The sequence below is a fragment of the Morus notabilis genome, unplaced genomic scaffold (genome assembly GCF_000414095.1).
Source record: "Morus notabilis unplaced genomic scaffold, ASM41409v2 Scaffold727, whole genome shotgun sequence".
In the NCBI taxonomy this organism is placed as follows: domain Eukaryota; kingdom Viridiplantae; phylum Streptophyta; class Magnoliopsida; order Rosales; family Moraceae; genus Morus; species Morus notabilis.
The window spans coordinates 269,939-296,339 of NW_010366508.1; the positions used below are offsets into that span (position 1 = coordinate 269,939).

The 26,401-nt window shown below is 40.3% G+C and overlaps 1 protein-coding gene and 1 long non-coding RNA gene across 3 annotated transcripts in view; one reads left to right on the plus strand and one right to left on the minus strand.

Moving 5' to 3' along the window:
* LOC21394675 (AP3-complex subunit beta-A) overlaps positions 1-20,914 on the plus strand; it is a 47,599-nt gene extending 26,685 nt beyond the window's left edge. Inside the window, exons 11-12 of one of the 2 annotated variants that reach the window (XM_024173702.1) lie at positions 19,544-19,794; positions 20,869-20,914. In XM_024173702.1, the coding sequence (XP_024029470.1) occupies positions 19,544-19,794; positions 20,869-20,900 (283 nt within the window). In that variant the 3' untranslated portion in view covers positions 20,901-20,914. Of the gene's footprint in view, positions 1-19,543; positions 20,054-20,868 lie in introns of those variants that run through there. The other variant, XM_024173701.1, reaches the window with a different exon arrangement.
* On the minus strand, positions 20,900-21,847 carry LOC112093982. The gene is made up of 3 exons (XR_002903297.1): positions 21,649-21,847; positions 21,326-21,557; positions 20,900-21,222 (listed from the first exon to the last, which is right to left on the minus strand). It is a non-coding gene; the product is annotated as an uncharacterized LOC112093982 (long non-coding RNA).
* Between the last annotated feature and the right edge of the window lie 4,554 nt (positions 21,848-26,401).

The window sequence follows — 26,401 nt, forward strand, 5'->3', positions numbered from 1 at the left end:
GGGGAGTTGAAGTTGGAAATCATCAGTTCACCAGACTTAATGACCTACTCGAGAAGACAACATGCACAGAGGGTGGATACACATGAGACTCTTACCTTTCCAAGAGTCTGAACCAAGAGAATGCTCTAGAACCGACGACAGCCCTCAGCCAGAAAATGAAGCCTCGGAAGACACGGTTCCTACTCAATCCACCAATGCGGATGATTGGCCAATAGCTTTGAGGAAATGGGTGAGATCTTGCACACTTCATCCAATCTCGAGGTATGTTCAGTACGACCGGTTGTCTCCCAATTTCCAAGTCTTTGTTTCTAACTTATCTACTATTGAGATACCTAAGTCGGTAGAAGAGGCTCTCAAGATTCCAAAATGGAGGCAAGCAATTGAAGAGGAAATGGATGCGCTAATCTAGAATAAAACTTGGAATATCGTAGAGCTTACAAAAGGAAAAAAAACCGTGGGTTGTAAGTGGGTCTTTACTGTCAAGTATAGGGCTGATGGGAGTGTGGAAAGGTACAAAGCGCGGTTAGTGGCCAAAGGATTCACGCAGACTTATTGGGTGGATTACCAAGAAACCTTTGCACCGGTTGCAAAGCTCAATACTATCAGAGTTCTACTCTCTCTGGCTGCAAATCTCAATACTATCAGAGTTCTGCTCTCTTTGGCTGCAAATTTAGATTGGTCTTTACAACAGTTTTATGTGAAGAATGCATTCTTAAATGGAGAATTACACGAAGAAGTATACATGGACTTTCTTCCAGGATATGAGCTCAGCAAAGGTAAAACCAACTAGGAAATCTCAAAGAACTAAACAAGAGGTATTCGTAGATAAGGGTGAGGTATTCGTAGATAAGGGTGACCAAAACTTGACAGTATTCTACTTCCAACCTAATCTACTTCAGGTTATCGAGCACAGTGTGCCACTTGAAGAAATCTCTCTACGGGTTAAAACAGTCACCTAGAGCTTGGTTCGACAGATTCACAAAGCTATGAAGATCCGTGAATATCAACAAGCCCAGAGTGATCATACCATGTTTATCAAACACTCAAAAGGATGGCAAGATTGCAATTCTGATAGTGTATGTCGATGACATCATAGTGACTGAGTTTGAGCTAAAAGACTTGGGAGCCCTGAGGTATTTTTAGGGATGGAGGTTGCTAGAAGCAAAGCTGGGATTTCTGTATCACAAAGGAAATATATACTTGATCTTGTACACGAAACAGGAATGCTGGGGTGTAGGCCAGTAGATACACCAATGGAGCCCAATCTCAGACTTGGTCTAGAAGAAGAGGATGAAAGTGTTGATTAGGGAAGGTATCAGAGATTGGTTGGAAGATTGATTTATCTCTCGCACACCATACCAGACATCTCCTTCCTAGTAAGTGTTGTCAGTCAGTTCATGCATTCACCAAGGAACAAGCACCTGGAAGCAGTCTATAAGATTCTACGGTACTTAAAGGGAACACCTGGAAAGGGGCTATTGTTCAAGAAAAATGGGAAGAAACTAGTCGAAGTCTACTTTGACGCAGATTGGGTAGGATCAGTGTCCGATAGAAGATCCACTTCAGGCTATTGTTCATAGTCTGGGGTAATCTTGTCACTTGGAGGAGCATGAAGCAATCAGTGGTAGCTCGTAGTAACGTCGAGGCCGAGTTTCGGGCAGTTGCTCACGGTATCTGAGGGAATATGGATAACTCGGCTATTGAGGGAACTAAGGATACCATAGGAGGACCCCATAAAGCTGTACTGCGACAAGAAGGTAGCAATCAATATTGCTCATAATCCAGTACATCATGATAGGACCAAACATGTGGAGATAGACATGCATTTCATCAAGGAAAAGATTGACAATGGGAGTGTTTGTGTAGTCTACCTACCTACAAAACAACAAGTTGCCAATGTTCTAACCAAGAGTCTCGCAAAACCTGGATTCATAGAGTTAACTAGCAAGCTAGGCCTGATCAATATCTATGCCAAGATTGAGGGGGAGTGTGGGAAATCCTCTGGAAAATCCCCTGGAAATCATTGACTTTAGGCAGATTTGATTGTAATATATGTAATTATTAGGGCAGATTTAATTTATGTAATTAGAACAGATTTGATCTAATTAGGACAGATTTGATCTTGTAATTAGTGCAGTTTTATCGCTTCCCTTTCTAGCTAGCAGCCTATAAATGTACTCTCTTTTACTGAATAATACAAGTTGAGCAATTCACCTCAAACTTCAAGAGATTTAATTCCATTAATCCTTTAGACCCCGACAGTTACAAGGGGGAAAATACTAACCCAACTCCAAATGAAGTTAATTTGGAGATAATGGAGAGGGCAGGTAGTATTCAACCCATTATAGCCTTATCAAAGGAGGAGTGGGGTGTTATTCACAGGGTGGTTGGGAGAGTACAGTACAAGAGGTTTTAGGGAACTCAGAAATTTGGAGAGTAGTGTTAACTACGACAAGAGAGGTGAGAATCTAGGGGGTAAAAGAAGTTATTAAAGATATTCACAGAGGAAGAAAGGAGAGAATGACACTCTTATTCATTGTATTCACTACAGAGAAATAAAACACCTTTAAATAGAAAAGAAAGCATACACGGCTCACCTTAAGTTCCCATATAATTAGGGATTTTATTCTATCACTTGATTCTAGGATATAACTTTCCTAATTCATTCAAATCTCTAATAATCAAATCCTAACCCAATATTCCTGATTTACCGACACTCCCCCTCGAGTTGGTGCAAAGATATTATTAGTTTACCAATCCATCCCAAAAGTTTAAGCTTGTTAGGAGGTGGGCCAACAATAGTTTTATACTTTAACACTCCTCGCGTGCGGGCTGGACAATGGGCAATCGTGTGGGTAAATTAATTGAAAAGCCCAACACGTGAATATTTAAGCCCGAGATATATTAAAGACCCAACACATAATGACAATTTAAATGAGGATAAACAATTCAATTACAGAGGTTTGAACTCAGGACCTCCCGCTCTAATACCATGTTAGTTTACCAATACATCCCAAAAGCTTAAGCTTGTTAAGAGGTGGGCCAACAATAGTTTTATATTTTAACAGATATCCATCATGTCCAACTTGCTCACTTGAAGTTCTAACGGCTGTCTCAATAGACCCTTGGTCAAAATGTTAGGATCCTGGTTGAGTCCCACATTACTAAAGTATGGACTTAGCATGTGGGTTTATAACCACTTGGGCACCCTCTCCCTACAAGCTAGTTTTTAGGAATGAGTTATACCCAAGGGTTATAACAATTGGTATCAGAGCATGCTCTTCCTCAGGCCCACGTTGCAGAATGGGCGACCTAGGGAGGGGCGACCTGAAAAGGCCAGAGTGGGCCATCCAGAGTGGGCCTGATAGGACTCAGAGAAGAATCAATTGGGATTAGGGCTGAATTAGGGCTTATTGTTATTATTCAATAAACGGAAATACAAATTTTGACCTACAATTCGAGAGGTAGGTCAATCTCTCCAAAACTCCTAATAACTCCTAATAACTTGACAAAACTCAGCATAAACCTAATTACTTGTTAATGCCCTCTTTATACTAAAGCCCTAAATCCATAAACACCCAAAAGACTAAACTGCTCCTACCCTCTTATTCCCACATCTAACATAAGTAATTATGGGCCTAACATTACTCCCCTCCCAAAAAGACACCTTGTCCTTAAGGTGGAATTCAGGAAATTGCTGTTGAATTACTTCAAATGGCTCCCATGTTGCCTCGTAATTTGGCAAGTTCTTTCATCGAATCAGCACCTCCTTATGACTTGTTGCTCCCCGGCGCACGCCTTCTAAAGCGGACGGTTCCATCACCACTTCCATATCCTCTGTCTATGTTGGTGGTAACGAAGAAGATGATGTGTGTTCGCCGATCGCCCGACGCAACTGAGATACATGAAAAACTGGATGAATCATTGAAGAGGGTGGCAACCGCAATCGGTAAGCCACTTCCCTGATCCTCTTAATCGCCTTCACCATGGTTTTCAGTAACACCAAGGTTCGGCACAGACTCGGATCGCCTCTCATAATTACTGGTTGGTTTCCTACCTGAAACTCCATACTCAACAGCTTCCAATTCACCTTCATCGCTCCCAATGTTTGAAGCCACTTCATTCCCAAAATCACGTCCGTGCTTCCCAAATCAAGGGGTAGGAAATCGTCTAACACTTGAATTCCTTGAAGCGTCAAAATCACCCCCTTGCAGATTCCTCGGCTCGTTTCTAACACTCCGGTTCCCAAGGTCACCCCAAAACTCCCAGGGTTAGTCAACTGGAGCCCTATCTTTTCCACCACGCGGTTGGAAATGAAATTGTGTGTGGCCCCACTGTCAACTAACACTACCACATCCTGCTCTCCAATCCTACCCTTAATCTTCATGGAATGGCTCAGTGTGAACCCCGTCACTGAATTAAGCGACACCTCAGCCACATCTAAATGCAGGTGTTCTTCCTCCATCGGCTCTTCTTCTTCAGCTGCTTCTCTGCCTTCCTCGTCATCACACACTGTCAGGACTTGTAGTGAACGGTCCTTACATCGGTGCCCTGGGGAAAATTTCTCATCGCATCGAAAGCACAACCCCTTCGCCCTCTTGTCCTGAATCTCTGTCTCAGTGAGGCGCTTGAAAGTCCCTCCTGGACGTACCCCACTATCCCGATCCTTTTGGGTCTCTCTTTGAAATCCCAACGTCTGAGTTTTCTGCCCGCCTGGTGGTGCGCTATTTTGGTATGAAAAGTCGACTGTATTGCTCCTATTAACCCGCGCCGTTGTATTCTTATCCTCAATCATTTGTGCCAACTCCATCGTCTCCCCTAACCCTCTCGGTCTCAGCAAACGCAGCCCCGCTCGGATCTTCGGTTTCAGTCCCTTCATAAAATTCCCTTCCAACACTGCTTCTGAGATTTCCCCTAAGCGACCCGATAGCAACTCGAACTTCTCCCTATACTCCATGACTGTCTTATCTTGGATCAGGGCAAAAAACTGTTCATGTAGATCTCCCTCTTGAGTGGCTCGAAATCGCTGCAGCAGCCGGTCCTTAAATTCACCCCAAGTCCTCAATGGTTGCCGTTGTTCTCGCCATTGAAACCACGCAAGGGCCTTTCCCTCCAAACATAATGCCGCCGCCATCAGTTTTTCCCTCTCTGAGAGTCCATTGATGGCGAAATAGCGTTCTACCCTATACACCCATCCATAGGCATCCTCGCCCTTGAAAATGGGCATTTTCAACTTCCGTACCCTAGAATCCGCACCAAATTGGGTATGCCCGGTCCAATTTCGCGCCATTGGAGGCCTCCATCCTCCTGATTCTCCTCCATTCTCCATAAATCCGCCAGGCCCAGCCCCAATTCCACCTTGCCTAGCTGCGATTCCGTCATACCCGCTCCCCCTCTCGCCGGAAATTCCTCCTCCCGGCCGTACGCCCCCAAATCCACCCTGTCCGGGTCCGGATCCACCCTGCCCAGCCCCAAATCCGGCCTGCCCAGGCCTAGATTTGACCTGCCCAGGTCCCGGATCTCCCCACCACGGTGCTGAAACACCGTGCCCAGCCATCCCCAGCCCTGGCGCGCCCCATGGCGGCGCCAAAACACCAAATCCCGTCACCCCAAACCCTAGGCCGCCTCCTCCAGCCGCGAATCCTTCAGATCCGCCGCCTCTAGCCGCCCCCAACGCCGGGAAAAGCTCCTCCAAGTCGCGCGTCACCTGGGCTGCCCTCTGCGCCAGCAAATCGGCCGCGTCCCGCCGCCTCTGGCCGCGCCAAATGGGCGGATTCCAACCCTCCTCCCTTTGCGCCGTCGCCGACTCGGGTTCCGTACCACCGGACCCTTATCCCGCCGCGCCGCCGTGGCTCGCCGCTGCTACCGGTGGTGGGTTCAGGTGGAGCTTCGTTAATTTCAGCAACATGGCTTCAAGGGACGAAAATTGTTGTTGGACGGTATTGAATCGCTCGTCGATGGTGGTCTTGAGCGATCCAACCTCCGCTTCTAATTTCTCTTCTAGCGCATCCACCTTCCTTGCTGCCATTGTCCCAGGAACTCACTCCCAATTTGATAGGACTCAGAGAAGAATCAATTGGGATTAGGGCTGAATTACGGCTTATTGTTACTATTCAATCAACGGAAATACAAATTCTGACCTACAATTCGAGAGGTAGGTCAATCTCTCCAAAACTCCTAATTACTCCTAATAACTTGACAAAACTCAGTATAAACCTAATTACTTGCTAATGCCCTCTTTATACTAAAGCCCTAAATCCATAAACACCCAAAAGACTAAACTGCCCCTACCCTCTTATTCCCACGTCTAACATAAATAATTATGGGTCTAACAGGGCCGCTGTGGACATCGGTGTCGGAAGCGTGGTGGTATGTTAGGATCCTGGTTAAGTCTCACATTGCTAAAGTATGGGCTTAGCATGTGGGTTTATAACCACTTGGGCACCCTATTATGAGCAATACTGATAGCCGCTTTGTTGTCACAATACAACTTCATAGGAAAACTTATTGGTCTCTTAAGCTCTTCCAAAAGTCTTTTTAGCCAAAGAATCTCACATACTCCTTAAGCCATCGATTTGAATTCTGCCTCAGCACTACTTCTAGCGACTACACTCTGCTTCTTGCTTGAAGAAGAGTCCTTTTCCAGGTGTGCTTTTCAGATAACGAAGAATTCGATACACAGCTTCTAGATGTTCTTCATATGGGGAATGCATAAACTGACTTACCATGCTCACAGCGAAAGCGATGTCAGGACGTGTATGTGACAAGTAGATCAATCTTCCAACCAGTCTTTGGTATCTTCTTGTGTCTACTGGAACACCATCTTTCACATCTCCAAGTTTAGCATTAGCTTCTATTGGAGTATCCAAAGGTTTGCAACCACTCATTCCAGTTTCTTTCAAGAGACCTAGAATATACTTCTGCTGCGAGATCACAATGCTCTTTTTTGATCTTGCCACTTCCATTCCAAGGAATTATTTTAGTTGGCCTAGATCTTTAATCTCAAATTCCTTGGCTAGGCTCTGCTTCAGTCTGATCATCTCTTCTAAATCATCTCCAGTCAGAATTATATCATCCACATAGACAATCAAGACAAAAACCTTGTCTTTGGTAGATTTCTTTGTAAAGAGAGTGATCAGATTGTCCCTATGTATATCCTTGGTTCTTACAAACTTTGTAAATCTCTCAAACCAAGCTCTGGGAGACTGTTTAAGACCATATAGAGACCTCTTTAGTTTGCACACCTTGGTTCCAAACTTCTCAGTAAAGCCCGGTGGAGGTTCCATATAGACTTCTTCCTCTAAGTTTCCATTCAAAAAAGCATTCTTCACATCCAGCTGATTCAGAGGCCAATCAAGATTGGCAGCATCAGACAAGAGTACCCGAACTGTATTTAACTTTGCCACTGGAGAAAAAGTCTCTGAGTAGTCCACTCCATATGTCTGAGTGAAGCCTTTAGCCACAAGGCGAGCCTTGTATCTTTCCAAAGATCCATCTGAGTTGTACTTCACGGTAAATACCCATTTACAGCCAACAACTGTCTTACCATCTGGCAGATCCACTTTCAACCAAGTAGCATTCTTCTCCAGAGCTCTCATCTCCTCAAAGATCGCTTCTTTCCACTCAGGAACATTTAGAGCCTCCTGGACACTATTAGGAATAACCACGCTCGACACTTGTGAAATAAAGGCACAATATGAGGGTGAAATATTTTTGTAAGACAAAATTTGACAACGGATGTTTTGTACAAGACCTAACACTTTTCCTAAGAGCAATGGGAAGATCAAGCTAACTAGAAGGGTTTGACTCAGAATTACCTGGAGGTTTATTTTCAGGACCTATTGAAGAGTCATCATGAATGTCATGATCCAACCTCTTATTAGACTTTTGGTGGTGCTGTGGGATAGTGCCTCTTCTTTTCTACGCTTGATACTCCTTTGAATAGACAAGACCTTTAAACCGTTTCACACACATCTCTGTTGTTTTAGTATTTTGATTCTAAGATGGCATTACCAAAGGTTGTTCATTGGTAGATTCACTATTTTCAACATTTAATTCATTTGTTTCCACCGACTTTGTATTTTCCATAGCATTCTCTTTGGGTAATTGTTTGTGAGAAACATCATCTTGAATAAACTCAAAAGTTGAACCATCAAGAAAATCATCTTCACTAGTGTTCTCCCCTGAAGATGGGAATTACTGTAGTAGGATTGTCCTTCCATAGAGACAAACATTTTTTTGGAAACTGGATCAAAACATTTATACCCTCTCTGATTTGTAGGATAGCCTACAAAAATACACTTATGTGCTTTTGGATCAAGCTTAGAACGTCTTGGATCATGATTATGAACAAAAGCCATACTTCCAAAAATTTTTAAGGGAATATCTGTTGTTAGCCGAGTGGTGGGAAAACATTCGGTGAAAACCTTTATTGGTGTTTTAAAGTTCAAAATTCTCGTAGGCAGCCTATTAATTAAATAAGTGGCTGTTAAAACTGCTTCTCCCCAAAGGTACTTAGGAACCTTAGTTTTAAAACTTATAGCTCTAACAACTTAAAGGAGATGTATGTTTCTCCTTTTAGCCATGTATTATTACAAGAACTTTAGTGTACAATCCCTTCTCTGGCCAAAAAATTCCCTAACACATTGTTAAAAATTCTTTTCTATTATCACTTCGGAAAATTTTAATCTGAGTCTGAAATTGTGTTTGAACCATATTATAAAAATTTTTAAACACAATTTTAGTATCAGATTTTTCTTTTAAAAGGAAGACCCAAGTGACTCTAGTATGATCATCAATGAAAGTAACAAACCAACGTTTTCCAGAAAAGGTTGGCACTCTAGAAGGACCCTAAATATCACTGTGAATCATGGTAATGGTTTTGATTTTTTATATGTTTGAGATGGAAAAACTACACGATGATGTTTTGCTAATTCACAAGATTCACACTAAAAAACAGAAGGATTTTTATTCATGAATAACTTGGGTAACAAATGCTTTAAATATTAAAAATTTGGATGTCTTAATCAATAATGCCATAACATAATCTTACTGTCGCTAGAAACAGAAATAGAATTGAATCATGTCTGCTGATCTTGTCTTCCAAAAGTTGATCCATTATTAAAGAGGTAGAGACCACTATCCTGTTTAGCACCCCCACTCATCTTCCCCGAGGTTAAATCCTGAAATTCACAACGAGAAGACAAAATTAACTTGACAATTATGATCGAGAGTCAATTTACTGATAGACAAAAGGTTATATGACAAATGGGGAACATGCAGAACATTTTTTAGAATTAGAGAAGGGGAAATGGTAATTGTTCCTTTCTCAACAACAGTAGTAAAGGAACCATCTACAATTTTAACTCTTTGATTCCCTGCACAAGGTGTATATGAAGAAAATAATTGTGAAGTGTCGGTCATATGATCGGTAGCACCTGAATCTAATATCCAGGGAGCCATTAGACTTGGCACAAGCAATGGCTGCAGTGAAAGAGTTACCTGACTGTGCTAGAGAACAAGATGAGTTAGAATTTCCTAAAGATTGGGACTGAAACATTTTATGTAGGTGCTCTATTTGTTCGTTTGTAAAAGGAAGGGGCGCTGATGGAGATTCCTGCTTTGTCCAAATCTGAATAAGTTTTGCGGACTGCCTCCTAGACATCGCGGGCCGTCGACAAGAACATGAAGGGCTTACCAACAATGGGTTCCATCGAGTTGATCAGTCAGGCAGTCACCATCGAATTTTCTGAACGCCACTGCCTGTATTTTGGATCATTGGTGGCTGGTGGTTTTACTTCGCCATTCAAGTGCCCGAGTTTCCCTTTGCCGTTGATCACCAAACGTACAGATTGAGACCACTCAAGGTAATTCTTTCCATTCAATTTGTGAATGGTAATTTGAAGGGAGTGCTCAGAGAAAGAAACGGCTGGGATTGGCTGTGAAACTGCCTCTGATGAAATCGTACCACTGGTGGCATCTGAAGAGGCTGAACCAGAGCCAACCATGGCGGCTTTAAAATTCATAATTGAGCCCTAGAGCTCTGATACCATAAAGATATTCACAGAGGAAGAAAGGAGAGAATGACACTCTTATTCATTGTATTCACTACAGAGAAATAAAACACCTTTAAATAGAAAAGAAAGCAATACACGGCTGACCTTAGGATCCCATATAATCAGGGCTTTTATTCTATCACTTGATTCTAGGATATAACTTTCCTAATTCATTCAAATCTCTAATAATCAAATCCTAACCCAATATTCTTGATTTACCGACAGTTGTAAATGAAGACTGAGGGGGATAGGTTCGACTAGGAAAAGAGGTGTGATAAAGGAGACTTTGAACAGATTGAAGTCGGACTTAGTAATTTTGTAGGAGACCAAAAAGGAAGTTTTGGATGAAAGGATTATTGGGAGCTTGTGGAAAAGAAGATATCGGAGTTGGACAGCTTTTCCTTAGGTAGGCAGATCAAGAGGTATTGTAGTAATTTGGGATAACATGGCTATACAAGTGAGTTTAATTGGTGAATTTTTGGTTTCAATTAAAATAGAGAAAGGGACTTCCTCTTGGTGGTTAACTGGGGTGTATGAGCCTACCTCTTATAGAAAAAGAGCACTGTTAAGGGATGAATTGGTGGGGTTGAACTATATTTGTGAACCGAATTAGTGTGTTGGTGGGGATTTCAACATTACAAGATTTAGTCATGAGAAATTTTCGGGTGGAAGGTTAACAAGGAGTATGAAGGCGTTTGATGAACTCATTAGGGAGGCGGATTTGAGGGATTTAGTATTGTCCAATTCCAAATTCACACGGTCAAACTTTAGAGAAGATATGGTGAAGAGCATGATTGATAGATTTCTAGTTTCGAGTGGATGGGAAAACTTGTTTAATGAGGTTAGACAGGAGGTGGGAGTTCGAGCATGTTCGGATCATTTTCCTCTGATCTTGGATCCTAAACCGATTAATTGGGGTCCCACCCCTTTTCGGTTTGAAAACATGTGGGTAGATCATCCGAGCTTCAGGAAGGAGTGTGAATCGTGGTGGGGAAATTTGAATCCAGTTGGTTGGGAAGGCTTCAAGATTATGGAGGAATTGAAAGGCTTGAAGGAAAAAATTAAGGTCTGGAACAGGGGTCATTCGGAGATACTAATCTAGTAAAAAGTGAGCTCCTGGGAAGAATTGAAAGGTTGGATAAAAAGCAGGACGACAGTACCTTGGTGGTAGGAGAAAGAGAGGAAAGAAGAATCTTAAGAAACAGGTTGGAAGAGAACAAAAAATGAAGTTTAGGTGGATAAAGGAGTGGGACACCAACACTAAGCTTTTTCATAACCTATTAAGCAATAGGAGAAACAAAAGTGCAATCTCAAGGCTTGACGGGGATGATGACTCGATTTTGGAGGATAAGGAGGAGATTGAGAGAGATCATTTCGTCTTACAAGAAATTATTTGGTGAGGAGGAGGTTGGTTCTTGGTCTTCTGAGGGTATTGATTGGAGGGCGATTTCGGAAGACAAGGCTAGGTGGATAGAGAGGCCGTTTGAAGAGGATGAAGTTAAATTGGCTATTTTTAGTAGTGACAAGGATAAATTGCCAAGGCCAGACTGGTTTTCTACAGGCTTCTTCCAAGAGTGTTGGGGTGTCGTAAAAGGAGATTTGATTAAAGTCTATAAACAAGTATGAGGAAGGAAACACACCAGAACACTGCTTTTAATATTGGAACTTAATTAATTACATTAGGATGTTTAGCCTTTTATATACACTAGTAATGCCAAGAGTATAAAATCTAAACAACTGTAACTAATTCCTATAGATATGTCTACTCCTATAATCTAGGGATCTTTCTATCTAAGTCCTGATTTTTCTACACTCCCCCTCAAGCTGAACTGTACAGATTGTACATGTTCAGCTTGCCTACAAACTTCTCAAACAAATATGTTGAAAGACCCTTGGTAAGGATGTCAGCAGTCTATTCTAAAGAAGGAACATATGTCACGCAGATGGTGCCATCTTCTATATTCTCCTTTATAAAATGTCGGTCAATATCCACATGTTTTGTCCGGTCGTGATGCACTGGATTATGTGAGATATTGATCGCTGCCTTGTTGTCACAGTAAATCTTCAACGGAGACTCCAGGGGTTCACCAATTTCTTTTAACAAATTCTTCAGCCACAAAGCCTCACAAATACCGTGAGCTAATGATCTAAACTCAGCTTCAGCGCTCCTTCTAGCCACAACTGGCTGTTTTTTACTCCTCCAAGTTACTAGGTTCCCCCAAACAAAAGTGCAGTAACCAGAGGTTGATCTCCTGTCCTCTATTGCCCTGGCCCAATCAGCATCGGTGTATGCTTCAACATTTCTTTCTCCAAATTTTCTGAAGAAAAGTCCTCTTCCTGGAGTGCCCTTGAGATACCGAAATATTCTAAGGACTGCGTCGAAGTGTTCACTATTTGGAGTATGCATGAATTGGCTAACACGGCTAACTGCAAAGGCGATATCCGGCCGAGTATGAGACAGGTAGATAAGTCGACCAACAAGACGCTGGTATCTTCCTTTCTCAACCGGCTCGCTGTTACCATTATTATCCAGTTTTTTATTGAAGTCGACTGGTGTTTCCACAGGTTTGCAGCCCATCATTCCTGTGTCTCGCAGAAGATCTAACACATATTTCCGTTGTGATACTGAGATCCCTGTTTTATTCCTTGCAACTTCCATGCCGAGAAAGTACCTAAGACTTTCCTAGATCTTTCATTTCAAATTCTGCTGCCAATTCATTCTTCAGTCTTTCCATTTCCATTGTATCGCTCCCTGTCAAGACTATATCGTCCACATAAACTATGAGAATGGTTATTCCCTCATTATTCCGTTTATAGAATAAAGTGTGATCTGCCTGGGCTTGCTGATATCCTTGTTGAAGTGTTGCCTTTGCGAATCTCCCAAACCACGCTCTTGGTGACTGCTTAAGTCCATATAAGGACTTCTTAAGCCTGCAAACTTTACCATTGCTGCCTTCTCGATCAAAACCAGGAGGAAGCTTCATATAAACTTCTTCTTCTGAGTCTCCATTTAGAAAGGCGTTCTTAACATCTAATTGCTGCAAAGGCCATTCAAGGTTTACCGCAAGAGAAAGGAGAACTCGAATAGTGTTCATCTTAGCTACTAGAGCGAATGTCTCCTGATTCTCCACCCCATATGTTTGTGTATAACCTTTAGCGACCAGCCTTGCCTTGAACCTTTCCACCGAGCCATCAGCCTTGTATTTAATGGTAAACACCCATCTACAGCCAACGGGCTCCTTACCCTTCGGTTTTTGTACCACTTCCCACGTACCATTACTCTCCAATGCTTCCATCTCATTCATTATAGCCTTTTTCCAAACTGGTTTGTTCAACGCCTCCTGCACTGTTTGTGAAATTTCTTGATCTTCCAGGTTTGACACAAGAGCTTGAACAGAGTTAGACAAATGATTATAGGCTACAAATCTTGATATTGGATGATTGGTGCAAGACCGAATACCCCTTCTAACAGCTACAGGCAGATGGAGATCAGAAAACTTATCTTTCATACCTGATTTCGGGTCAGATTCTGGACAGTGTGGAGCCTGCAGGTCGTAATTACCCTTCGAACCTTTTTTTCGTGCATATTTTAGATCAAACAATTGTTCTGGACGAGAAGCTTGGCTCTGTTCTAGGTTGTCTGCGGAAACCTGATTTTGTGGGGTATCTATCCGATAGTTTGGATAAGAGGTTTGTGGGGAAAGATTTTGAATCAAATTTGGATGTTTTTCTAAGGTCGAGATTTGCGGAGATGGATTTTGGATTTGAGGGAGATTCTCTCGGAATATCTCTGGAAAAATTGAGTTCGAATCAGGCACAAATTTTTGAGATCCAGCTGGCGGATTTTTTGGTCCAGCTGGCGGATTTTGTGGACCAGCTGGTGGATTTTTTGAGATTTGAAAATTTTGTGTGGCTGGAGACGGATTTTGTGGGGAATTCAAGATTTCTGAGGTTGGTGAAGAGGATATCTCGAGAGGCTTGTTTGAATGGGGTGAAATATGCCAAAAATATTCCCATAAATCCGGATTTTTTGAATTGTCCTCAGAAAAGTTTTCTTCACAGTTGTGCTCCCCTTGAAGAGAATTTTTCTGGAAAAAGAATTGGTCTTCAAAGAACGTGACATCTTTGGATACAAAATATTTTCTCCTTTCTATCGAGTAACACTTGTACCCTTTCTGAGGGGTGGAATATCCAACAAGGACGCATTTGTGAGATCGAGGATCAAATTTGCTCCTATGGGGGATCTAGATTATGAACAAACGCTAGGCATCCAAAGACACGAAATTCAAGAGGAGTAGAGGGTTGTGTGTCAGGATAAAATTGTTGGAAACAGTCAATAGGAGTTTGATGTTTCAACACACGCGAGGGAATACGGTTAATCAAATAACAAGCAGTGAGAACTGCATCACCCGAAAAGGTCTTTGGTATATTGGCTGTGAACATAAGGGAACGAGAGACATTTAACAAATGTCGGTTCTTTCTTTCTGAGACACCGTTTTGTTGTGGACTATCAACACACGAACTTTGATGAATAATACCATTTTTTAAGAGAAAATCTCCCAGGACAGTATTAAAAAATTCTCTACCATTATCGGTGTGTAATATACGAATACTTTCATTAAACTGAGTGTGAATCATGGAGTGGAAGTTTTGAAACACAGTCGCAACTTCGGACTTTTCTCTTAAAAGATAGACCCAACAAACACGAGTATGATCATCAGTAAAAGTAACGAACCATTTTTTCCTTGTGAGTGTCACAATGCGGGATGGTCCCCAAATATCACTATGAATTAGGGCAAATGGGTTAGATGCGTGATAAGGTTGAGGTGGAAAAGGAACACGAGTATGTTTAGCCAACTGACAAATTTCACATTGAAATGAATCATCGTTTTTAAACAAGGATGGAAACAAAAATTTCATATAACTGAAACTTGGATGTCCTAGTCTATTAGGAAGCAAAATAATGTGCTGAAGCCGAGAGCTTGAGGAGGTGCTAACAACCGTTTGAACCAAACCACGCACAGAAAAATCATCCTCAAAGTAATAGAGACCAGCAAGTTCCCTAGCACTGTCAATCTTCTTCCCCGAAATCCGGTCCTGAAAAACACAAGAAGAAGGAGAAAATTTCACGATACAATCCATATCACGGGTAAGCTTGCTAATGGACAACAAATTGCAAGACAAGTTGGGAACATGTAATACGGATTTCAAAACAATATTTGATCCAAGTTGGATGGATCCACTTCCAGCAACAGCGGAAAAAGAACCATCGGCGATCTTAACACGATGATTTCCAAGACTTGGAGAATAATACATGAACAATTTTTCACAACCTGTCATATGATCGGTTGCCTCGGAATCAATAATCCAAGGTTCTGCTTTTGTAGTCAGGCCACCGAAGGAATTTACAGAGGTACCTTGCTGGGCTGTCAAAGAGGCGGACTGTGTTGCAGAAAACATTTTTCGAAGTTGATCTAACTGCTCCTTTGAGAAGATTGTGCGAAGTTGATTATCTGCCACTACGTCGGATGAAACCTGCATCCCTTTTCCATCACATCCTTTAGCACGATTTGGAGTCCAGTCGGCAGGCTTACCGTGAAGTTTCCAACATGTCTCTCGAGTATGGTATGGTTTTTTGCAATGATCGCACCATTTCTGCAAGCCTCGCGCATCTGTACGAGAGTCCAAACCACGAGTCACCAATCCAGACGAGTCGGTGGAAGGTGTAGATTGAACAGTCTTCGAAAAATTGCCAAGCATCACTCTCCTACAATGTTCTTCACCTCGTATTTCTGCAAAGATTTCGCCAATATTCGGCAGTGGCTTCAATGCAATCAAACGACTGCGGACATCATCAAGCTCCGGATTCAGGCCAGCCAGGAAATCATAGGTGCGATCGGCATCCACCATCTCCTTGTACATCACAGCATCGTCCATGCTTTTTCACGGTCGAGTGATAAATAGATCCAACTCCTGCCAGAGTTTTGTCAACTCAGTATAATACTGAGTAACATCATTCTCCCCCTGTCGGAGATTGCGAGCACGAGTTCTCAATTCAAACATTTGAGACGAGTTCTGCAGATCCGAGTAAGCAAGAGAGACGGCATCCCAAATACTTTTCGCCGTCGGGAATAAAATATAGGTATCATCTATGTGATCCTCCATAGAATGAATAAGCCACGCCATGACCATCGAGTTCTGTGATTCCCAAGCAGAGTACTTTGGATCATCAAGGGCCGGCTGTGAAATAGTTCCATCAAGATACCCTTGTCTTCCCTTACCACGGACAACCATCATCATAGAACGCGACCATTTGAGAAAGTTCTTCCCATTCAATTTTTGGGTCGTGATTTGTAGGGAAGTGTGGGTCTAAATATCAAATATTGCAGTGGGAACAATTTTAGGGATTGGTTGGATGGAGCCCGAAGAGACTTCCGAACCATCACCCCTGGTTGTTCCATTATCGACCATTGTTTTCCTCAACTCACACTTAATTTAGTTTGGCTCTGATACCATGTAAACAAGTATGAGGAAGGAAACATGCCAGAACACTGCTTTTAATATTGGAACTTAATTAATTACATTAGGATGTTCAGCCTTTTATATACACTAGTAATGCCAAGAGTATAAAATGTAAACAACTCTAACTAATTCCTATAGACACGTCTACTCCTATAATCTAGGGATCTTTCTATCTAAGTCCTGATTTTTCTACAAAAGTCTTTGAGGAATTTTTCAGGAATGGTGTGATTAACTCTGCTATTAATCATACTTTTCTGTTTTATTCCGAAGAAGTCTGATTCAAGGAGATTGAAGGACTACTAATCCTATAAGTCTGGTGACAATCGTATACAAGATCATAGCAAAAGTTTTGGCACACAGATTTAGAGAGGTGTTGAGTGGTACAATTTCAATGTCACAAGGGGCCTTGGCGTTTGTGAAGGATAGGCAGATTTTGGATGTGGTGCTCATCGCTGATGAGGCCGTTTAGGAGTATCGGTCAACGAAGAAAAGGGGATTGGTGTTCAAAGTGGATTTTGAAAAGGCTTATGATCATGTGAGATGGAAGTTTCTAGGTGAGGTGTTGGAGAAGAAAGGGTTTTGGTAATAAATGGAGGTTATGGATACAAGCATGTTTGTCATCGGCAAATTATTCGATAATGATCAGTAGAAGCCCTGGAGGGAGATTTGGAGCTTCGAGGGGTTTAAGACAAGGAGATGTACTATCTCCTTTTCTTTTGACTTTAGTAGTGGATGTGTTTGGTAGACTAATGGACAAAGCTCTCAAGTTGGGTGTCGTGGAGGGTTTCTTAATTGGTAGAGAGGTGGTTTCGGTGTCACATCTTCAGTTCGCTGATGATACGTTGTTTTTATTGGGAGTAACATGACAAAGGTAAAGGCAATCCTAAAGTTTTGTGCTTCATGCTCGGGTTTGAAGATTAATTTGGATAAAAGTACATTGGTGGGGATCAACGTAGGGGAGAACTTTATACAAGAAGCTGCAGCAGCCATAGGGTGTGAAGTGGGTGAATGGCCCATGAATATTTGGGCCTACCGTTGGGAGGGAATTCGTTGTCAGTAGAGTTTTGGTTACCGGTCATTGAAAAGGTGGGGAAAATATTGGATGGTTGGAAGAAAGCTTTCTTATCAAGGGGTGGGAGATTAACCCTAATCCAATCCGTCCTTGCAAGCATTCCTACCTACTACATGTCCTTATTTAAGATGCTTGGTTCAGTAGTGGATGTTTTGGAAAGAATGATGATGAATTTCCTTTGGGAAAATCAGGGGGGCAATAATTCAAGAAGTTTGGTGGCTTGGGATGTTGTGTCAAGAAGTAAGGAGAAGGGTGGTCTTGGGATTGGGAATTTGAAGAAGAAGAATTTGGCGTTGTTCGGGAAATGGCTTTGGAGATTCCCTTTGGAACAAAATTGTCTGTGGGCTAAAGTTATCAGGAGTAAACATGGGCTGAAACCAAATGGTTGGGACTCAAACCTAGTGACTAGGAAATCTTTTAGGAATCCATGGAAATTCATCTGTCAGGGCCTGGCTTCTTTCCTTCAAAACACAAAATTGAGAGTTGGGGATGGGTCTAAAATTTTGTTTTGGAAAGACAAGTGGTGTGATAATGAATTTTAGAAATTTTGTTCCCTCGTCTATTTAGAATTTCAGAATGTCCTAATGCTTTTGTCGCACAAATTCGTTCACAATCTGAGAATGAGGATCCGAATTGGAATCTTGGTTTTAGAAGAGGTCTTAATAATAGGGAAGCAGAGGATTTGTACTCTCTACTTCAATTAATCAATTCTTCCCCTTTTGAGCCTTCTAGTCCTGATCAAAGAATTTGGTTGTGTGATCCTAAGGGTTTTTGGTATCGTTCTTTTTTTCTTCTTTAGTGGATTGTCCTGAAAATTTGAATTTCGATTCTTTTCAATTCACATGGAGATCTTGCGTCCCCCATAGAATTAAAGTCTTCGCTTGGTTGGTTGCACTTGGGAAATTGAATACTTGTGATTTGGTGTAGAAGAGAAACCCCATAGGGCCCTATCCCCTTCTTGGTGTGTTCTTTGTAGAGATAGTGACGAGTCTATAGACCATCTATTGTTACATCGTCCGGTGGTTTGGCAGAGATTATTATTCGAATTCGGTTTTTCCTGAGTTTTTCCAGCTCATTGCAATTCGGTTTTGAAGGAAGATTTGTCAGGCTTGAAACTGAATAAGACGGGTAAAGTGATGTGGAACAGCTTGGTGCTGTCAGTTTTATGGACTCTATGGTCGGAGAGAAACTCCAGAAGTTTTGACGAAAGGGAGATGGACATCACAGACTTATTTGAGAAAACAAAGTTTACAGCCTCTTTATGGGCGTCGACTGACAAAGCCTTTAAGGGGTTTCCTTTCTCTTTGATTGTTTTGAATTGGAAAGATGTGATAGGCTTTTAATTTGTTGTGTTGCTATGCGTTGTGTTTTATTTTTGTCTAGCAGTGAAGATATTTTATCCTCCTTTCGTGTAATTGTTGATTGCTATTATTGGTTTTATCAATAAATTCTTTTTCCTTATAAAAAAAATATAATAATAACAATAATCATAGGGAAAAAAGAAGGAAAGAAAAACCCAAACTAAAGATAGAGGTAGCTTGTTGGGAACTGCCACTGTGATTCCAGCTTTTGCTCCCTTATAGACGAATTAAATGTGGAAGAAGTTTTCAAAATAGATTCTGTGAAAGAAAGTTATGGAATAGAATGAACAAATTTTAACCTTTTATACTGAAGAACTGTTTAGACCAAATTTACTGACTTATTCCGTTGCATATGGAAGCATTGCAAACTCTACTCTGTATTCACTATTAAAGTTAACGTGTTGAAAATAGTCTTTTCTGCTGACCATTTTCTAGACTCATCTTGGCTTTGAAGTTTTCTGATACACCCGTTCTGTTTTTATCTTGTTTAATGGGTCCTCTAAAGTGGTTTTATCTTGCATCATGTGAAACAGTTGCACCTTCAGCGACCACATTGGGGAGTTAAATAAGGACAAAGACGAGAGCTCATTAGTAACAACAGACAATCTCCTTGAAATCTGCAGAAGACTGGCATTGAAGATGCTAAGCAATGCAAACCTTTTCCTCGTATCCGTGGATATGCCAATTGCTACAAACCTTGACGATGCATCGGGTTTGTCCTTACGGTTCAGCAGCGAGATCTTAAGCACCTCAAAGCTGTGCTTAATCACAATTACTGTCAAAGGTAAATGCTGGGAACCACTGAACATTTCCGTTAAAGTCAACTGTGAAGAAACCGTATTTGGCTTAAATTTATTGAACAGGATCGTGAATTTTTTGGTTGAGCCCTCTTTTACCCATTCATAGTTAGCAAGATGGTAGATAGAACCGTGTATTTTTATGATCGATTCTGAAAAGAAAACAGGGAGAACATGTATGACTTGGTTGGTCCACATGTGTGGTTGCTTTGTGTTGTTGTAAATCCAAGATCCTGAACATTCAGATTTTTGTCCCTTAAAGTAATAAAAGATAAAATTTTTTGGAAAGGTGACATTAGAATACATTAAAAGTGAAATCCAAATGAATGGTTTTTATAATTTTCCGTAATTATTTTTTATGTTAGTTAAAGTTTAGTTTTGTGGTGGTGCTCATAGGAAAGCAACTTATGGTAGTACATTGGTACTCTCATTTCTATTTTCAACAAAACGACAAGAAAGCGACAAGAAACTTGAGAAACAAAGGGTGTGTTCACTTCATCAATTAAAATTTTACAATTTGAGTTAAAGTTATGATTGGAGTTAGAATCATGATTGGAATTGTAATTAGAATTGGAGTTAGTGTTTAGGAGTGCATTGGAGTCTCAAGTTTGACCCACAATTCAAGCTGTGATGTGTTCATTTCACAGATTCATTATTCCAACTACCATCTCAATTCTCTTTCATTTTAAATGATAAAATGAAGGAAAAAAACAACTTCTGTCATTCAAATTGAAGAGCATTCCACGTTTCTAATTTTTTTTACATGTCATATTCAAATGAGAAGTACATGTAACTAATTAATGGAGTAAATTACCTGTCCCATAAAAAAAAAACCGAATAAAGGAAAAAAAGAGAAAATAGACATTGCCTCAAATGTGTCGATTTATACATTATCAAACACTTGCTTACTATGGATTGATGTTCCCTCGTTGGGATTGCCACATTGACCTTGCCATTTCATCCCTTAGGAGGCTCATCTGCCTAGGAGATGTTGTATTGGTATGTTTTCGTTGCCCGATCTGGGTTGTGATTTTGATTTACATCTTGTTCCGCATTTTCAGGGTCGATTTCACTTACCGGAACCCCATCTTGAAAGTATTGGGTCATAAATCTATCATCATGCTGAAACATGTGTATGAAGTTATGTATGACCGCACAAGCAATAGGTATTTTTACTTGTTTCTTCATTGGGTAGTTGTTAATGATCTTGAGAATGCGGAACCTTGCTTTCCACACCCTAAATGTGCGCTCGATACAATTCCAGAGCGATGAGTGCGTGTAGTTGAACAACTCCCGCTCACTCCGAAGTCATCCACGGCGTGCCCTATACTCTTGCAAGTGGTACGTACTACCACGCTATGGTGCTAGGAAACAACTTCTGTTTGCATAGCCCGAATCTACTAAATAAAATTTTCCTATAAAATCATCCGAAAAGACAATTAAATTCCAAATTCTACAAAGGCACTAGCCACAACCATATGATCTTTTACCACTTAACAATGCAGAAACGATGTTTACCTTCAGGAGGAGTTGGAAACTTTTTGTGTCACCCATCAAGGGCGGATTCAAGTATGCGGGCGTCATGTGCAGATCCCTCCCACCCGGCAAGCATGTATGTAAACTTCATGTCAAACGAACATACACCCAAAACATTTTGAGACATAAATCCCTTCCTATTTCTCCATACCTCCGCATTGTCGGGCTGCAGAACGCAAGGAATGTGTGTCCCATCAAGTGCACCAACACAGTTCTGCGAAGTAAAAGTAGATAAGTACGACACATTAAACAAGGTTATGTAACATAAACTAAGCATAATCAAGTAAGATGTTATGTTGACTTACATCAAACCAAGGCCTGTACTTGCTCCCACTAGCTTTAATGAACGGCTCGATAGTGTTAAAGTCCAGGAGCACAATGAAATCATGTCATAGTCGATAGATGGCATTCAGGACAATCATAAAATACTTTGAGATTGTGGCACCCGAATGCTGCCACCGATGTTGCGTCTCCCTATTACTTTCGCTTTGGCACATAATTATGAGGAATATAACCAGTTGTTCATCCACGTTCATATTTCTAGTACTCTTTAGTAGATTCTTTTGTTCAAGTAACCAACTCAACCTCTTAAAGCAATCAGTTCCCATTCTTATCTTATTGTAGATTACTAGTTCGTGTCCATCTAGCAAATCACCAAGACGCTGATGACCCGTATAATGACTATTATTTCTTGGAGTAGGAAGAGGTATTTTGAAGAAATCAACACAACATAGCCACACTGCGGCATCACCAAGTACGTAGTCATCTTCAGAGTCATAATTACCATCCATAGGGGGGGTGTTTCCTTGGTTTGATGGGCCGGCATTCGACATGGTCCCTGAAAGTGGTATATGCTCTACAATACAGATATGCAACAAATAATTTGACAACAATATAACAATAGCAATTCTTCAAAGTAATACCTATCTCATAGTGTGAAAACAAATGTCATTAACGGGAAATTAAAGGTGGATAAGGCCCGTAGGGAGAATTCTACATTGTTCACAAATACAACACAATAATGTAAACTCACAACATAACATAGTACATAAGCCGGTAGTAAACAAGTAAATGAGAGTTCATGAGTAAAAAACGTCAATAACCTAAACAGAATGCCTACAAATAACTCAATATAAGTATCACATAAGTTTTCCGTTGTTACACATGATCGTCATTCCCTTCTCCACCAAATGGGTCTGGAAAGTTTGGGTATTGATTACCCATGTTGTATTGTGGTGGGCGTTGTAAATTAGGAGGGACTTGTTGAAAACTTGAAGGCGGTTGCTGAAAGTTGGGTGGTGGTTGATTTAAGTTTGCGGGTTGTTGGGGAAAAGATGCATGAGGTTGTGGGAATTGTTGCTGGTATTGCATCTTGAATGGTTGGGAACCCATAAATGGTGTTCCGTGGGGCATGAAGAGGGGATATGTGGGTCCAGTAGGTGGGGCCTGTTGATTGGACAATGCCTTCATCGTTTTCAACACATACAAGATAACTTCCCTGAAAATTCTTCTCTATAAAGGGTAGTGGCAAAAAGGCTGTCACGACCCCAAGGATAGGATCGTGATTCTTGGGGTTTAATTAAAAATTTAACTTAATTAAACTGGATTAATTAAAAAAATCCATAAAAATAAAATAAAATATAAAAATACAAAATAGATATTAAAATATATTACTCCGAAGTCCTTTTTTTTTTTTTTTTACAAACAATATTTAAAACAATCCATAAATCTAAGAAAAATAGTACAAATCTGGGACAATGTCAACCAATACAGGTTATATACAGAAATACAGTACATCTCAGAATTAAAAACTGTAAATTGGAAACAAACTAACCATTTCGAATCTCGCGCCTTCAATCCATTAGAATCCGCTCGCCATGCTGTAAATCTAAACCGCTAACTCTAAAGGGGGGGGGGGGGGGGGGGGCGGTTTAAAACATTGAAAACAGAAGAAAAATGAGCGGAATGCCCTGTAGGATATAATTTTATAAAACATTGTAAACAAAGGTACTCACGGTCCGAAGACATACACCCGGAACCGATCATCCTTTTTAGAAAAAGGAAATACTCACGTAGTAGTAGTAAAATATCTGTATAATGAAAATATGCATAACCATAATACCAATGAGCAAGAAGTGGACCGTACGGGTTTCGAGACCTGCCTACAAGGATACGATTCCCATATCCCGATCTTTGTGGCCACCATGTGTTTTATCATTTCTTAAAATATTTCATTTTAAGAAAGAAAACTCTTTAAAATCTCATTTCCAAATTATTAGAAACTCAATAGTATTATTCATGCTATTTCCTTTAAACTCATTTTCTTTAAACAAGTTTTGTTCTAAAACATTTTCATAGGCCAAAACCAGTTAAATCATGGTTATCAAGGATATGGACAAGAATATCCTACCTCTCAGATATTAAACCTGGGCTAGTCTTTCGTTATCCTAGTCCCCGCTTTCCTCAAAGCTTTTAATCTGATCCTTCAACTAACATTGTCACAAAATAAAGTTTTAGGACACAATCCTCATTCCTAAAACAAATCAAGTTCAATTATGTCTAATTGTTTCCTATTAGTGTGCCTTGACTAAAATCCAAGTTTCACAAATGACTTTATAATTCAGTTTGGGGGTTCTTTAAAAATTAAAATTCAATTCATGGGTTTGGTTTTCCTTTTTAATTTCAGCTTAAAAACAAGGTTTTAAAGAAATTTCGACAGCATACCGACATATATAGGGAAAATACCAAACCTGCAATTCAAGTTCAATTTCAAAATAAATTCTCCATAAATTATCAAAATCAGTTTCCATTCAATTCAACAAGTCCAATAACTGAAAATCTCCAAATTTAATTCAATTCTAACAACAATTGTTCAAATCTAAATCCTAACTCAAAATTATTCAAATCTACCAAAATCAAACCTTCTCAAGTTTAAAATTCAAATCAAAGAGTGGGTTTCAAGGGGTTTTACCTCAAATTAGTTGATGGAGCCGTTCTTTCTCTTTTCTCTTCTTTTTTTTCTTTTTTTTTCTTTCCTGCTTCGACAGGAACAAACTGGAGAGAGAGGTGAGCTTTTCTCTTCTTTTTTTTCTTTTTTTTTTCTTTCCTGCTTCGACAGGAACAAACTGGAGAGAGAGGTGAGAGAAAGAGAGAGAGCAAGGGAGAGAGAGAGAGAGAGAGAACGCCGGTGAGAGAGGGGGAGAGAGAGATGGCCGGTGGCCGGCTAGAGTAAAGGGGAAAGAGAGGGAGGGACCGGCGGTGGAGAAATGGAGGAGAGAGAGAAGAGCAAAAGAGAGAGAGAGAGAGAGAGAGAGAGAGAGAGAGCGGGGTTGGTCTGGGCAGCCACGGGAAGGAAGGGAAAGGAAAAAGAAAAGAAAGAAAAGAACAGGAAAAAGAAAGAAAAAAGGAAAAAGAAAAGAAATAGGGAAAAATAAAAGAAAACACATTAAAGTTAAGTGTATTTTCAAAAACTTTTGGGGTGAAAATTGAAAAAATAAAAGTAATTTATAAGTCCTTAAAATGACTCGAAAACTTAATCGTTAATCACAAGATTAATTGGAAAAAATCAATTTTAGACATATTAATATACACAATTAACATAATTAAACATGTTTAATTTTTTAGGGCGCTACAAAGGCAAGATAACTCCCTTGAAAAATCTTCTCTATAAAGAGAAGCAAGAGGAGATAAGAGAGGCAAAGGACATTTTCTAGAGAAAGGCATAGGCGTTGGTGTTGGTGTGTGCAGCAAGGTAAAAAGTGTCCAGCAAGAAAAAAGGGTGTGTGTGTGTGTGCAGGTGCATTCTAGAAGTGTGTGTGCAGGTGAGATAGTGACGTGGAAAAAAGAGAGAGAGAAAATACATTCCCTTAGTAAAGAGTGTGTAGAAAAAAAAATAGTAATAGTACTTGAGAAGAAGCGCAGTGCGTGAAAGTAGAAGAAGACTAGTATTTCGAGTCAAGAAGGTAAATCTATGTTTTGATATTTGTCTTCTTTCTGTACTAACATTTTTGGTTTGTTCTGTATTATTAAACAGATATAATGCATTTAAATCAAGTCCTATATACACTTTAAAGTGTGGGATTGTGATTTAGAAGACGTTTGGTTCATGAATTCAGAACCATGGTTCAGAACCATTCTCGTTTTATGTGTATTTTTTGTGAGAGAAAATACTGTAGCGAGCCACAAACCATGATTTAAATCATGGCACGAATCCCTCTTCCAAACGTTATGTTACTCTCGACTTTCTCTACGAAGACCAATCCTTTACTCTCTTATCTCTACGTAGATAAATCCTATATATGTCTTATGACGTTGGATTTCTTGTTCATGATGGTCTTAATAGATTCTTAATATGCTCATAGTGTGTGGTTTCTCATTCTAATTATAATCTTATGATTATCACTAAGATTTGAATTTCTTTTTAGAGATCTATATAAGTTAAAAGTAATTTCAAAAAATCAACGATAAAACAAAATTGCACAAAGGACAAAATATAGAACCACATACAGATTGTAAAAAGAGAATTGGGACCTTTGGTTATCTGCAGTCTAAAGGCAAATCAATGCCTTGTTGGACTTTTGTTTTAGTCTGTAAAAGAAAAACATGGGTGACATGTTGCACATTAACATGCTGTACAACAGCATGTACATTGAACTTTTTTTAAACGGTTCAATAAAAAAAAAATCAATCACCAAACTTTGTGTGAAAACAACAAATAGTAAAATAAAGAAGAGAAAAGAAGACTCACCAACGGAATCCACAGTGGTCACAAAAAGTGTTCTAAATAGGCCTAAGTATCAATGGAACGGTTTAAGTAAGAGAGAGGTCCACTACCGACACAACAATCTAGTCACTTATTGAGATCAGGTGAAGAAAACAGCCAAATTCTCACCCAATTAATCAATGCACTGCATATATATATATATATATGGCCTAAGTATCAATGGAACGGTTTAAGTAAGAGAGAGGTCCACTACCGACACAACAATCTAGTCACTTATTGAGATCAGGTGAAGAAAACAGCCAAATTCTCACCCAATTAATCAATGCACTGCATAT